Raw genomic sequence first — 15,933 nt, forward strand, 5'->3', positions numbered from 1 at the left:
TTAAAACCACTAAGACTGGACAACACATGAAACAGATCCTGTATTATAGGTTTACTGAAACTGGGTTAATGAGTCCATGTCGCAGTATAAGTTATCACGGCCCCCCGCACACGAAGTGCTGCACCCTACTACAGATTACAGATATTTTATTTAAATTTTGAGTTGGATGATCTACTAATCCTAACTGAGAAAACAGTAACAACTACAGCAACATCATTCAGATCATCAGGTGAACATAAGGGACGAGATATGCTGTTATGACAATACATTATGTCAAGATAAGCTTTTGTGAGCATTTTGTGGGCTACATCATCTTTTAATAAACGTTTAGTAAAAAAAGTGACAGACTCCCATGTCATAGCTAAGGCTTCTCTCAAGTGTTACCAGATTGTAAGGTCAAATCCCATGAATTCCAGGATTCCAAAACAGAACAATGAATCCTGTTTTACTGGATGTAGTAATGCAAATTATGTGAAATATTACATAAAAAAATAAATGTACACAGTCTTTGTATAGAATGTGTCATTTTTCAAATATGAGGGTACGTCAAGGCTATAAGATGGTCACTGCATTTGTTTTTAACTATTCAGCGAACATTTGTCCATTTGTATAGATATCAGTATGTCATACAGTGTCAGAGACAACATAAGCTAGTTTAGTTGAGATGACGTTATGCTCACAATGATTTAGGCAAGAAGTCTGCCTGATGTTAATTGGTGGGGCACAAGCTTGTATTAATTGTTATCAACCTTAGTCTAAGGCTGAGCCTTAGTCTCGTATCTCTGGTACAAAACTAAGAAGAAGCAACATTTGGACACCAAACCATTAGATATGTTTGATAATGTTGCTTAAAATACATGGCTTCAGTAGTCCAATTAATGCAGGATAAAGAATTCTAGGTTCTATAGACTGTAGTCCAAAATCTACAAAGTTTGCAGAACTACTTGCAAGGTATGAAAGGGGGGCTACTTACTGCTTCCCACTATCCGTCGGCCTGCCTCATTGAGGATGTTAGGTATAACACTGCGTCCTTTGGTCTTGGTTTCCTCTTTCTTTGCATACTAAAAAACACAAACACAAATACAAATACATTCTCATAGCCACATTTAACATGCCACTGGCAGCAGATCAAAATGAATTAGAAATATATAAGTACATATTATATACTGTATCGCTACACATTTCTTCAAATTTGAAAGCAAATTTACATGTAGCATGAGATACGTTAAAAACTGAATGTGCAGTTTGTAAAAGTAAGTTCGAAGTCTACAAATAATCATGTCATAGCATTTATATAGTAGTGGGATAACTTTTAATTATAGCCTTTGATTGTTTTCACAAAAGGTTGCAATATGTAAACCAAACCAATGCTTTTTAACTGTGTGCTTTGAGCATCTTGACCAAGGGCAGTTCCAGATGAGTTTTTTTGGGGGTGTTTCAAGGAAGAGTCAAGGTATTCATGTGATCCACCAAAGGTAAATCATTTTACATGCTAACCCTTAACCATGCTACATAATTGATTCATCAGTGCATTAGAAATATATCACAAAGCATACCACAATCCTAATTTGCAGCAACTCAATCGTAAAAAGAGTATTTTATCCATATTGTGCAGCCCTACTTTCCATCTAAAAAGTCTGCAGAGACTTATGCTTTTTGTACCTTCCACTTGAAGAACCCTTTGGACTTCTTACTGTCGGGAGCTCTAGTTTTAACTCCCAGATACTTCATGTAGACAACCACTGCACCAAAGATGGCTGAGCTAAAGAGAGAAAAGCAGTAAAAGAAAATTATTATCGCTTTAAGACGCTTTTATTATCTTTTTTCACTCAAATTCCAAACGGCATGGAAGTCTGCTACTCAACTGAGCTGGGTCCTGAGTTTCGGACCAATTTTTCACATAGAACATGGGATCGAGCTTGTTTTTTTTTATTTTTATTTTTTTTAAATGCTTGGTTTGTTATGTAGTAAATTTATTTCTATTAAAAGGACCAAATCTATATCAATTTTGTGCACTTTTTATTATAGTCTATGTGTACAACAAAGTCTTACTAACAGTCTTGCTAACTGTTCACCACAGATGTAATAAAGAGAGATTTCCCTGCTGAAGCACACCCACTAAATCTGGCAATTAACAAATGAATTGAACTAGTTTTGTTTTGGCAGGAAAATCAGCAAACAGCGCCAGAACTGAAACAAAAGAACTCTGCTGTTGAGCTTGTGATAGTATTTCGAACTCTAATAGCAGGAAGACTGGCACATCGTCACTTTAGTGAAATACTGACCATGTATGAAGCCATTCTGCCACAGAGCAAGTGAATCTGGGCTGGGCTTCAAATTTAGCAGTAACACTCGAGCCTGGTGGATATGGTCTCAAAGTCGTGGGTATGGGTGTGGTTCAGGCTTTAATTTCATGTGTGTGCAGATCTGTAATGCAGCACTCTGCTTAGTATTTCCTTCATTGTACACCTTTGAACTGAAATAACTGATGAATTATAGCTAATACATTGGCAAAACTGTTGTATATTGACCTTCCTGATCAGTTTCATCTTCTTAGTCCTCTCCGTTCTCAAATAATAAACTCATCCCTAATTTCAAGGCAATCACCTACTCTACCGTTCAAAAGTTCTGAATCACAACCATTCAAAAGTCTGTAAGCACTAAATGTGTACATTGGTCTATTATGATGCAACTTGACAATTCCATATAGCTTTCATTAACAAATTAAGAATGTGTCCAGAAAGATAAACAGAGCTGTCGAGTCTATAATGATGGTGAGAATTGTATTATCAGGAATAAATGTTATAATATCTATCCACCAATCTATCTATCCATCTATCTATCTACCTATCGATCTATCAATTTATATATATATATATATATATATATATATATATATATATATATATATATATATATATATATATATATATATATATGAAATTGACTGACAGGTGGTGATCAAATCTTGAAACACGTAAAAAAAAATAACTATTAATACATTAATACAGTATATGAGTCTGCATTTAATGTTTCCAAATAACTTAAAATACTGAATAAAACATCTCAAAGACTTTGTTGTTTCTAATTTACAGTACTTCTAACTATAATGTGTAGTTTATTACTGAATAAAACTGATTATTATTATGACAATTGATTTGAATCAAACAGTTATGGCTATTGTTCTAGCTCAAGTGTTCATGTTGATGAGAGGACATGAGGTAGATGTGAAAAAAAAAACATGAGGAAAAGGAAAGTTGGAAAGTTTCTAGCAGAGAAGATAAAAGAACAGAGACAGAAAAAGAGAGAAAGAACCAAATGCAATTCATTTATAGACATGAATTAGTTTCTGAACAACTGAAACTGAAGCATGATCAAATGGCCCAAACAATGCCTGTAACTGTTCATTTGCAACTAGAATGAAGCGAAATATTGAGAAAGACAAGTGCTGTCACTATCAATTATATTACCAACTGAATAAACTACTGATTATTTTTGTAAATGCTAACCAATACAAATGGGCTTAACTGAACAATAATATGCCATGCATCACCTTTCAAAAGTTCTAAAATACTTCAGTGGAAAAAAAGAAGCCAATTAAAAACTTAAAACACATAAAACTGTGGCATACGATGTGTCCATCATCAGGCTGTTTTTTTTTTTACTGCAAGAGATACTAGTGGGAAATCTGCATTATCATGATTCAAATCTTTAATTAATCATTGCAGATTTATTATATTCCATCAATTTTACTAGAATAATCAGGCCCGCCCTAAAATTACAAAGATTCTTTCAGTGTTATTCTTTCAGTTTGGCTTTGATCTCCTTCTATTGTGGGGTTTTGCTATAAAAAAAAATCAGCAAACATGAGATTGTGATGAGAAAATCATTTTTTGGAAAGCATGGTAAGACCTAAAGGAATTGCATCTTACTGCACACAATATACACATTTAAAAGCAACAGAGCATGTCTAGCAGTTTTTAAGCAGAAAGAAAAAGAACAGAACTCACCATTTATCTTCGTCTGCAACAATAGTGGGGCTGGAAACAAAACAGGAGAAATTAGACAAGGATTGTGTTCAAACAATAAAGCAATAAAACTGGTAAGTCGTTTGCAATTCTCACCGTTTAAGTAACATTTTTACCCTCTTGTTTTAATGCTGTTTTTGGACGATGAAACTTGAAATGACTATGCTTTTCCTGATGCAAACCTGACCTGACTGTAGTGATATTGTGTTCAGAGCTCAAACTAATGAACATATTCTGAGAATTGCAAACCAAAAAAAAAAAGAAACCTAAAAACTAAAAAACCTGTAACTGCATTAAAAGTTTTGGATAAAACTTCCAAAATGTAATACCTATCTACTCTGCCCAAGTAAAAGTAACTTTTGCAAACTTTTCTTAGAACTACTCTGAAAGACTCAATATTTCCACTAAAGCACTGAAGCTGTCATCCGGCAGGATCCACAAAGCAAACAAAGCAGTGCAGCAGTGGAAGCGACTATTTAACAGTGTTTTTGTCTGATGCAACAGGCCTGCAAGAACATGGAAATTGGATCCTTATGTTTTCTATGACCACAAATGATAGGTGGGGCTTGACAGGGAATCCCCGGAGCTCAGCCAATCAAGAAGTCTGCTCCTCCCTCGAGAATTCAGATGTAGCCTTTGTTACAGCTATGGTCAGAGCATGGGGGAAGAGTGGATAAAACACGTGAGAGAGAAAAGAAAGGCGAAAAAAAGAGGACATTATTTGTCAGTAGAGACTCCACAACATTTTGTTTGTTTAAAGATTGCAATACTGTCCTTTGCAATACTGATACTGTAAAAAGCTGAAACAGTCTGTAATAATATATAATAAATCACTTTCATTGTACGCTGTGAGCAACCCAAACTATGAGATGAGTTTCTGTGGGTGTTTTGAATCAAAGAATTCATGCAATCCAACAAGCATCAATCTTTTTGGTCAAATCTAACACAGGCAAAATTATACATAAATCAAAACGTTGAGACAGCAGAGATATGGCATTTTGCCCTATATCCTATTTGTCAGAGTATCTGAGGAGTATGCACTGAACTGCTGGCAGAAAAAGAGGGCATTGTTTCTACTGGAGTGCCCCAGAATATTTTTTTCAACTGGCCATACGGTAGAAACCCCACTCAAATAGACATTGTTTAAGTTGACCTTTTTGCCTTTAGGTGAAGCTGTGCTATACTGTGTACAGAGTTGACTTCCTTCTGACTCTAAGTGAACCCTCCGGTCTGCATTACATGCACACTACACTTGCTTTCTTTTCCTCTTTTCAGTCTTGTTACCCTTACCCCCCTTTACTAAATCCCCCTTTTTAAGTCACTCAGTTGGCAGAGAGCCAGAGAGGAGAGACTTCCTGCCAGCGTGGCACTGCTAACTCCATCCTCTCTCCACTGCTTCCTCTTCTCCATTTCTCCCTCCTCTTTCCCTGCCTCGCTCTGCATGAGCGGAGCTGGCAGGCTGGCAACCAACTGAATTCATCTCCTTCACTTCATGGTATAATTTGACTTTTTGAGGGTAACAGTATGTGGTTATTTTCTTTTCTTCCACAAAAAAGGCAAAAAGCATAACGCTTTTACAGACCAGTTCTCTACTGAACTGTATGGAATTATTATGTTGTAATCTTTTTAAACAAGAGATTATTAATTAAGCTATATTTTAAATTCAATTACTACACTGAATAGATACTCTTTTGCTACTTAATGATAAACATGCGGCTCTGTGATTGCAGCTCAGGTCAAGTGATCTTACCAAATACATAAAATGCAGGCTAGTGTTTAGAATGTCAAAAGCGCCAAGAGTTCCACTTCAGAAGAATGCAAAGACACTCTTTGACTGAAGAACAAATTAATTTTCTTGAAAATATTCAAGCTTGGGTTTAAAACAAACTGATGATTGTAGGGTGTCATTTACAGCAAACGTTTGTTACATGCTATTGCAAGGCAACTAAACTTTTTTTTTCTTTTCATAAATTGTGTTTTATTTTGATGTTTTGTTTGTATTTAAATTATAATTAATTATGACTCTACAACATCCTAGTAAAACTGCTGCTCAAAGCTGTACTCAGTGAGCGGCATACTGAAACAGAGACTTTTATCATGTCAGGACTAATCTGGGGCATGCTTTCTGAGAGAAGCAACTTTGATCTACTCTTTTTTTGGAGTTGGTTACTACTCTATACTAGATAGTGCCAAGTCATAGAATGGCTACAGAACTGCAGACTACTGCATGTGTTATACCATCCCTATTACTGGCAGTTCTTCCCATGACCTCAGAAAATAGTGTGTGAGGTCATGGGTGACCTCCACATTAGTCCAAAGTAGGGTTGGGTATCATTCATTCATTGAAAAAAGTGATTAGATTGTACCACAACTAACTTTTGGGGGGCGTTCATTATTTCAGTTCTATAAAAAATGTTCACACATTTGTGTTTTCAAAACAAACTCACTTGGCTTCTAACAACCTCTCCAGCAACATCTCAGCCACTGCTTTCTCCTTCATTTCTCTGGGAACACGGTCGGTTTGATAGTGATTTTCCACCTGACTCAGCTCATGCTCATTAGGTGTCATTCCCATCATCCTCTTCTGCCTAACAAGGCACATGATTAAACAAGCATGAAGTAAGGTTAGAGTGACCATTTACAGTGCTACAGGCAATGATTACACTTCTGTGTTATATATATATATGTAGAAAAACAGACAACAGAACCATGTGTGAAAGAAAATTTTGGATAATTCATTATTACTTGATTTTAGCTAGTTTAGGCCTTATGTTATCTGCCTAATTATGACAGGCCAAATCATGACTTGAGTTTTCCGCATATATGATTACATTTCTAATCAATTTACTGTTAACTATAATTAACATCAGAAAAAGGTTATCGTCGAAATATCGTTTTTTTCTGTTTTATATGAATGCACCCTTCTAAGTCAAGACCTAAGCCATATATATTGTACAGAGACAAAATATTGTTTTCAATAAAAAAAATCATTTACAGATAAAAGGTAGTCAAAATGACTTTAGCAGAAGCACCAAGTCAGGACTTAGCTCTATGTGTGAATTTTAAGGTATGTAAAGTTAAAGAGAAGAGCACGTGAAAGTGTGACCATGTTTTTTCTCTGACCTAAAGTCCTCAAGCTGTCGCAGCACCTCCATTGTCTGCATATTTTGTACTTCCTGAGCATATCGCTTCTGCAGGTCATCACTAAGCAGCTCCGGACGAGTGCGATCTGAAACATAGTGAAAACCACACAAAATTAGCCCTTCTAAAACTGTGACATCAACTGTAAGCACTGGGTAGTGTGAGACAAATGCCAAAAGAGAATATATTGCAATGAAACAAGTTCTGTCAAACAGTTTGTGGGTTTTAATTCATCATTTTTGATCATCAAAGTTAACACTACCAAAACATTACCAAATATGTTTTGGTAGTGACTGTTTCAGTATTGAAAATTTTAACTAATTCTAAGCATGACTCAATACGCTAGCCAGGACATGACTAGCAAACACAACTCTGAACAGCTGTACACAAAAAAAAAAAACAATGGGATCTAACTGCTCACCATGTGGCCGTGAGGGACAGGGATGCAGTCTCACATCCTGCTCTAAAATGCAGGGGTGTGGCTTAAATAAGGCCCCACCTATGAACTAAACTCTTTGTGTTTCGGTAGTGACATAAAAAGGTGAGACGGAATTTTTGATTAATTTTTTTTTAATTGAAAATTAAATGCATGATAAATCTAAATCTTTCAACTTCACTTTAAAACAAATCAAAATATCTTTTAAAAACAATATAAAAAAAATTCACAAGTAGAAATGTAGGGGTTAGAGTTTGAAACAGCCATTTCTCATGCTGTATAAAAGATGATTTTGTATATAATTATCTTAATACTATCTCAACCAATGCATTGGGTTTAAATATATCATAATCCATATAAATATCCAATTTGGTTGAATGGTCCATGTAAGCTCAGTCTCTCCAGCCCCCCTGCATGAAGATGAAGTATTAAGACCAATGACTGCATAAACATAATCAAATAGTATAATCAACAGCAAAAAGCAAATCTTCATTGTACATTATGTGTAATTCAAAAACTTTGATAGTTTTGATAATTTAATCCTTTTGGTTACCGTCATGCACTCATTCAAACATCTACAACCACAACAGAAGGGTGCAATATGAAAAATGGAGAGATGGAAAGCTTACCTAACTCATTTGACACATGACCTGGTACAGATACTCTGAGAATCTAGAAGAGGAAGATACACACACAAAGTCAGGGACAATCAATAATACTCTACACAGCCCTATGTACTTGTGTGTAGTGCACCATGTTCACCTCTAGATGGTCCAAGAGCACTACAAAAGAACTACTCAGATCAAAAACTAAATCAGAGCTCTTCCTTTCCTGTGTTAAATTCTCTGATCCACACTCAACACAAGTTTCAGTTAAACTGGATGAAATACATGCAAGGTCAGGCTTTATTCTAACAAATGAAATGAAACGAAAGGGAGGGGATAGAAAAGATACTGCTGTAGAAGAAGAGCAGTATAAGAAGGGGAGGAAATTATAAGCAAAGTTTATCTGCAAGGTCATTCCCACGACCCAAACAGGAAGCACAGGCTCAGACACTGCATTTGGCTAGTAAAAAAGAAACAGGACAAAAATAATGACAAAGGCTAGCTCACAGACATAATAAGAAACAGAAGATGAGGGATTGGAAAACTGACAAAAAGATAATGCGACAACAACTGCAGAGACAGATGTTGAGAAGTAACAGACAGGACAAAGTACATGAAATAATAAACACATGTGATAGGTCAGTCTACTGTTCTCTTTCATGCCAACATGTGACATTCACTCACTGCTCCTTTGTCCAGGAAACTGTTGTAGAAATCCACAAAGTGCTTTTTGGTCTCTTTGACACTGAGGTTCTTGAACATGTCAGCATGCAGATAGCTTAACTGTGGATAGACAGACAGTTAGATGGTTAGATACATAAAACATTACAAACGTATAATACTTATTCCATTTATTGCACAAAATTAGTGTTATTAGAAATGTCAAACAATTTAAATAATTAATTGCTATTAATTGCATCATTTTGTGTAGTCAATTGCAAGTTATGTCTTGTTTGCTCAAACATGAAGCTAATGAACAATCTTTCTACGTTAAAGCAGTGCAGTTTGTTTTATGAGTGGACAAAATAAGCACCATCAGAATGTTTTACTACTTTTAATAATTCAAATATATTATTTTCATCATGTGAATGTAAGGGCCACATAAATCAAAACATGGAAATTGTGTGACTTCCATTAGGAGAATGCAGTTTAAAATATTCATCAATTTCTGGTGAGAGCAACAGTGGCTGCATATTCAGACCAATGAGTATATTTACATAACTTTCTCATGTTAAACAGTGATAAAAATGAACTCCTTCTCATTGGCTCCATATAAATACTCAATAAAACTGGCTCTGTAACTCTTTCACTTGACGATATAGCAGTCTCTTTTTCCCCTCAGGTCAGAAATCTGGGTGTCATCCTTGATCTGACTCTCTCATTCAATGCCCATGTCATCTATATTGTTAAAACTTTTTTCTCTATGCAATATAACCAAAATTCCACTATTCCTCTCACTTTCTGCTGATGTATCTCTTGTACATGCTTTCATTTCAGTCATGGACTACTATAAATCTCTTCTTGCAGGCATTAACTTTTTACAAGCTTCAGATGTTCCATAACTTTGCTGATCATCTTCTCGCTCATACTCGCTCTCATGACTACATTACGCTTGTTCTCCATGATCTCCACTGGCTTACTGTAAAACATTCACTTCAATCAATGTAAAAAAATCTGTAAGTTCATCTACAATTAACCATTTCACATCAAACCCCATTGGATGAATTTGTTTAAGGACTGAAGGACTGGATCTCAAAGACAGATTTACTCTAAAAGTAAAAAAAAAACTTCTGTGGATCGGACTTATCGTTCCAGCACTTCCCACAGATGCTAAAGCAGGTTGCCATGAAGGGGTGTACTTGATCTTTGTTCCCCCCAGTCCCCCCCCCCTCCCCCACAGTGCATTTTGGTGACATCACTTCCCCAAGTAAATGTAGCACATGTATCTGGCAGTCCACAAGACGTAAAGAAATCTAATTCATTGGACTGGGCAACCTTTAGGCAACTAAGGTTCCAATTCCAATGCTAGGCTCTGTAGACGGTGGACAGGGGTTAGCACGGGGGCTCTAACCGGTTTGCGGCTACGTAGCAACATACTCAGCAGAATGCGACTTACTGTATGTTGTGATATATTCCACCTGTAACCATCATAAAAATCTAGCCTTTCTGTTTGTCCAGACTCAAAGGGATAGACTTGTTGCCCCCATGCAACGATGAGCCTTGGGTGCCCAATACCTTGTCGCTGCTTTGTGGTTAGTCCCTCCTCAGACCACTGTCGATAGGTGCTTACCATTGCTGACTCTGAACACCCCACAAGCCTTGTGGTTTGGCCTTAACGATTTGGCCCTTGTCAAAGTCTTTCAGGTTTTCACACCTGGCCACTTCTCCCACATCTAACATGTTGACCATGAAAACTGACTGTACGCATTTCCTCCACACTGAACTGCTTTAACTTCAAGCTTGACTTGGTTTCAGGCCCAGCTTCATCTTATTGATAAGAAAGTACTTTCTCCACTGTTTTACTGCATGCTATACTGAGCTTTAACCCATGAACAGATGGTCGTACATTCTTTCATAATATCAACTGCACTACAGCAGGACTGAAAAGTTGGCCAGGTCAGTCAGGTCCTGAAAAAGCAACAGTTTCTCAAATCATGTCACTTCTAACACTATGCCATGAGCATTAGTGTAGCATTGCAGTACTGTTTACTCAAGATACACTGCAAGCGCATGACACTTAAAATAAGGCATTTTTGCTTCTTTAAACCACCTAATCTTAAGATCATCCTAATAAACTTGCGGCAAGTATTCACAGTCAGTCCGGGTTGCAAAGTCTTGATTACAAAATCATGAAAATGGCCTCAAGTGAGGTGAGGGAGGCCTGCAGATTCCCTGAAGTGTTTCTAGGATTCTGCAAATTTATATTATGCTTTGGTTTTGGTACAGAATTTCTATGTGGAGATGATTTAGGCACAAAATATTACACCACAAATGTGAATTACCGCCACCACCCGAGACAAAATTATCAGTGTCATCACCAACTATTATGCAAACAGCCACAGCCACAACCTATTTATAGCACTGCTATTCAAGACATGTGTAGACCCTGATTTTGAAGAAGATACCATGGGGAATAAAGGGGAAATACAGACTTGTGTAGTTTAACTGTTCCACCACAAGAGGAGTACACGATCTGATCCTTCGGATTTCGTTTGGGAACAAGACTGTCTAAGCAGTGGAGAGAGTATCAATCAATTCATCTTATGCAACTTAACATTTAATTTAAATATAGCACATAAGGTCTCAAACAGCCAAAAAGCAATCCTCTGCCTTCAGAGTCTTCAAACAGTTGCCTAACCTGATTAACCCACAAATGGACTGAGCACCAGCAGGGGAAACTATTTAAAAAGTGCATGCTCCATTTGAATTCAAAGTAAACGTGCAAGAATGCTAAAAAAATCAGATATGAGGCAAAACACTTTTCTTGTAGTACAGCAACAAAGGTAGTAATAAAGAGTGTAAGTAAGCTACAGAACTGTACGCTGCCAAGGAGAAAAGCAGTGACTAGGGTGTGTTGTGTTTAGGGAACAATACCTGGGAGGGTCACGTTGGCTGCATGCAAAATAAAGGAAGAGACACTCGTGCTTCATAACATTAAAGAATCAGAATTCAAAGCCCAACCATATCAGTCAACATGCAACCTCTAGTCTTTTATAAAAAATACATAACATCTAAAATATAAAATATGACAACATCTACTGCTAACTGGATAGAATTCATGAGTTAAGAGAACAATTAACCATTCACAACTGCAGGTTTCACTTAATAACTCAAAAATAACTCAGTGTGACCTACATATACAGTACTGTACAAAAGTCAGAGCGCATTTATTTGATTTCTAGTCAAAATGGCCCCTGAGTACAAGTTATTGTACAAGTGTCAAAGTGGAAAAGCAGGGAACATATACTTATATAAATTACATAGATGCCTCAACCAATAAATCGAATCTATTTCAGTGTTTACTGTGTCCAGCGTTTCCTTTAGTACAGTTTCCATTGTTCACAGGAGGCTTTCAGTTTGTCAAAGAAATCTGCAGGGATATTTTTTTTCCACACCTCCAAATTTCAGTCTTAGAAGTTGGTTGTGATTATTGCTTCTTACAATCCAAGTAATCCCAAACACATTCAAAAATGTTGAAGTCTGGGCTCTGAGGTAGTCAAGCCATTGTTCTGAGAGCAAGAGCAGCTTCTTTGTTTGTGGACTATTTCCTTTTCTCAGTAATGTAACAGTTACACATCTTTTCATACCTATAGCATTTCAGACCCATAGCGTTGACCCTTCTTCTCACAGTGGAAGGATGGACAGAAACAACAGTGATTTTTTTCAGGTCTGAAGCAAGAGTGGAGCTTGACTGTCTCCTATCTCTCAAAGATACGCTTTATTTACTGTTTATCTAAAAGTGAGTCTTGGCAATCTAACAGGTTTTGCACTCCAGTTTTTGAAACTCCTGTTTTTCCACTTATTTTTTTTAGATCTTCCATTTCCTTATGAAAGTGGATTATATCTAATATCTCCTGAAAAATAAATACAATAATGGCCATTTTGACTTTAAATTAAATAAATGAAGGTTGTTTTCTGACCTTTGCACAGTAGTGCAGTACATTCACAGAAATTAACCAGTGACACTAAGACCTCTTCACTGGTTTATGCTCTTTGTCAATTTATGGGGACAGAATCCAAAAATAATCAATTAAAAAGTTTTACCAACACAGAACAAACAATGGCAACTTCATTACTGGGAAATATCTCCATAATTAAAAATATATAAACAAAATGGGTTTACTCTCAGATAGGCAGGTGGCAGATTCTCATACATTTTTACAGGAGCAATGCAAAGTGACCATCCTGACTATCTTGCCAAGAGCTCTTTATTTGTTACATTTTAATATCTTATTTACATGTTTGTTTACCAAATGTAATGTTTCACTTCCTCTACTGCAAACAATATGTAACGTTTGAACACCCTACAAATTGGACTTGCTAACGTCAACCTGCCTCCAGCCCTTGCGCAAATACACACACACAAATCGTTCACACGACCGCACACACATGCATGTACCTATAAAGAGGAAACATACACGCTTGATTCTAAATACAGCACATGCACACATTATTTAATCTTGCATGCATACCTAGACACACAGACTGTGGTTTGGTGGCGAGAAATCGGACAAACATCATTGTTTACTATTCTCTCTCTCTCTCTCTCACTCACTCACTCACTCACTCACTCACTCACTCACTCACTCACTCACTCACTCACTCACTCACTCACTCACTCACTCACTCACTCGTTTTCATACAATGTCATGATGGGGGGCTGTCACATGTCTTCTTTTCATTTACATAATTAACTATAAACTATTAGTTCTAAAGCTAATCCTAAACTTAAGAAAGAAATAAAAAGGAAAGGTGGGAAGTAACTAGTTATATTTGTTCATGTCACATCGTCAAGTATTTTTAATTCATGATAATTTTACACAAGTACATTTATAATGAAAGTAATCTACTTTTTCCCCTGATGTAGCTCTGTATTTCTACATGACTGGTCACACAAACTTTTGAGGTTTATCATTTTATTGTAGACCAAATAAATAAATAAATAAATAAATGAATAAATATAAAGAAGAGAAGAATAGCATTTAACAAACTTCACATTTATTTGTAGTTCTGCTCAACTTGTTTTGGAAATGTACTTTTACTCAAACAATTGTTTCAACAAAGAACCTGAGTATGGGTTTTGGCTACTCTATTCAACTCTAGGAATAGTTTTGTCCTGTAAGTTTTAAACAATTAAACGTGTGACTTTTTGTGAAAAGCACATTACCCAGTCAGGGAAAATATGTTGGCCCTGTAGGTTAGTGCTGATCATTTTGTCCTGAAAGAGTACAAAAAGTCCCTCAAATTTTCTCACCACAGGAGCGCAGTCAAACTGTAAGATGACGTGATGCAGAAAGACCAGCAGGTGGGTGGGTCTGGATTTCAGCAGTTCAATACTGTTAAAATAGTAGCACTGATCATCCACAGTCTGAAACAGAGGAAAGGAGGATATGGAGAAGTGTCAAGATGAAAGAAATCAACTCACTAATAACTACAAATAAAGCAGTGGAAATACACGTCTTAATACATCAAGACATTGACTAACTGAGAGGTGCATGCACAGTACACAGTAACTGTTCAGCTTTTTACTAAGAGCTACATAAAAGCAGTTTCAGTGTATTTAGGAGGATACGTGGCTCACCTGATTCAGATCATTCTCAAAGTCCTCATCTTCTGCTCCGATTATACTAATGGCCATGCTAGAACCCTGAGCTCCTGACAGCCCCCGCTTGAAGAAGAGAGAAAGAAGTAGAAATATAGGAAAAACGTTGTTACTTTGTTTCAGTTCTCCAAGATGCAACCACTCTGCTCATTACACTTATTATTTACGTTTATTTATTTATTTTAACTGTCTTTGGCAACAAGTGGTAAAGCGTGTGTTCATCTTTGTACTTTTTAATAACTGTCTATAAAAAGTTAAAAGAGCCAGTTGAAGTGTCCCCATTATTTTGTCCACCCCTGTAAGTTCAATAATGATGCACCTTCATTTGACCTTACTCCTAGAAATCCACCCAGTACAAGGTTGCTAATCTAGACTAGCTTGGCTTTAGCTAACTGGTCAACGTTTGATGTCCTCCTTAAATATGATAATGATTTTATAAGCATCAGTAAACTACTTTGAAAAGCTTGGCCCATTTTTCGTTGAGTACAAAATTGCTGGTTCCAAATTTGCTCCAACTGGTTATTTGGTCAAAACATCTAGGTTTGAACAAAGGCTCAACATCACATAATACAGTTCTGCATTTTGGTCATTTTCTGCCCTGCACACCTTGGCCTGTGCAATGGTGGGTGAGTTAGTGCAATCACAGGTGAGGTCCAGTTGGAATTTATTTATAATTTTTGTAGATAGCCAGATAGCTACCTTGCTAACCTTAGCTTTTAACTTGCCATTCTCCAAGTCATTTCTGGCACTTGAGTAATCTCAAAGAAGCCGTAATTTTTCAAAAAATTCCCTCCACTTTCAAGATACATCATCAGAACAGGATTTTAGTTTTAAACAAGAAAGTCTTCCTGTAGAGTCTTTTACAGCATCACCATAGGACAAGAGTAAGCTTGTTTACTACAGATGTATTGATGGTTAAATATATATATATATATATTTTTTTTTATTATTTCGGCCAGAGTGTACCTTTAACAGTTCTAATAGTATAAAAAATATGGCATTTTCAGACATTTATGACCTAAAATATTGTATAATTTATAAGGCTTTTTGAGAATCTGCAGGAATCCTACACAAGGACCATGTCTAAATTAACCGCAGCATCTAAAATCAGCGCAGTCTGACAACCTGATGTCTTCACCAGCATTAGGCACAAACAAAATATGTACTGGAAGTGCACAGTGATTACATGGATCATGGAATAATGTCCTTCAGTTATTAAGTTTGAACGTTAGTGTAAAGACATTTTCACAATACAATTTGTATCACAATATTTAGTTTTCTGAGGTTTAAGTTAGAACTGGTCTTTATTCACTGTTTGCTATTTAAACAGGATTAATTATGCTCTCTTTGTAATAAAAGTATTTTTTAAGTGCTGATGATTTTCACCATATGCTTAGAAAA

At 36.4% G+C, this 15,933-nt stretch overlaps 1 protein-coding gene across 5 annotated transcripts in view; it reads right to left on the reverse strand.

Annotated features, from left to right (window-relative positions):
* Nucleotides 1-15,933, reverse strand: part of arhgef1b (Rho guanine nucleotide exchange factor (GEF) 1b) — a 61,303-nt gene that overhangs the window by 22,622 nt on the left and 22,748 nt on the right. For 4 of the 5 annotated variants that reach the window (XM_036558510.1, XM_036558509.1, XM_036558508.1 and 1 more), the window contains exons 3-11: nucleotides 14,512-14,598; nucleotides 14,185-14,298; nucleotides 8,895-8,993; nucleotides 8,235-8,277; nucleotides 7,152-7,257; nucleotides 6,476-6,616; nucleotides 4,011-4,040; nucleotides 1,663-1,762; nucleotides 974-1,061 (exon numbers count right to left, since the gene is read on the reverse strand). In XM_036558510.1, the coding sequence (XP_036414403.1) occupies nucleotides 974-1,061; nucleotides 1,663-1,762; nucleotides 4,011-4,040; nucleotides 6,476-6,616; nucleotides 7,152-7,257; nucleotides 8,235-8,277; nucleotides 8,895-8,993; nucleotides 14,185-14,298; nucleotides 14,512-14,598 (808 nt within the window). Of the gene's footprint in view, nucleotides 1-973; nucleotides 1,062-1,662; nucleotides 1,763-4,010; nucleotides 4,041-4,124; nucleotides 4,453-6,475; nucleotides 6,617-7,151; nucleotides 7,258-8,234; nucleotides 8,278-8,894; nucleotides 8,994-14,184; nucleotides 14,299-14,511; nucleotides 14,599-15,933 lie in introns of those variants that run through there. The other variant, XM_036558512.1, reaches the window with a different exon arrangement.

The sequence above is a fragment of the Colossoma macropomum genome, unplaced genomic scaffold, assembly GCF_904425465.1.
Source record: "Colossoma macropomum unplaced genomic scaffold, Colossoma_macropomum, whole genome shotgun sequence".
In the NCBI taxonomy this organism is placed as follows: domain Eukaryota; kingdom Metazoa; phylum Chordata; class Actinopteri; order Characiformes; family Serrasalmidae; genus Colossoma; species Colossoma macropomum.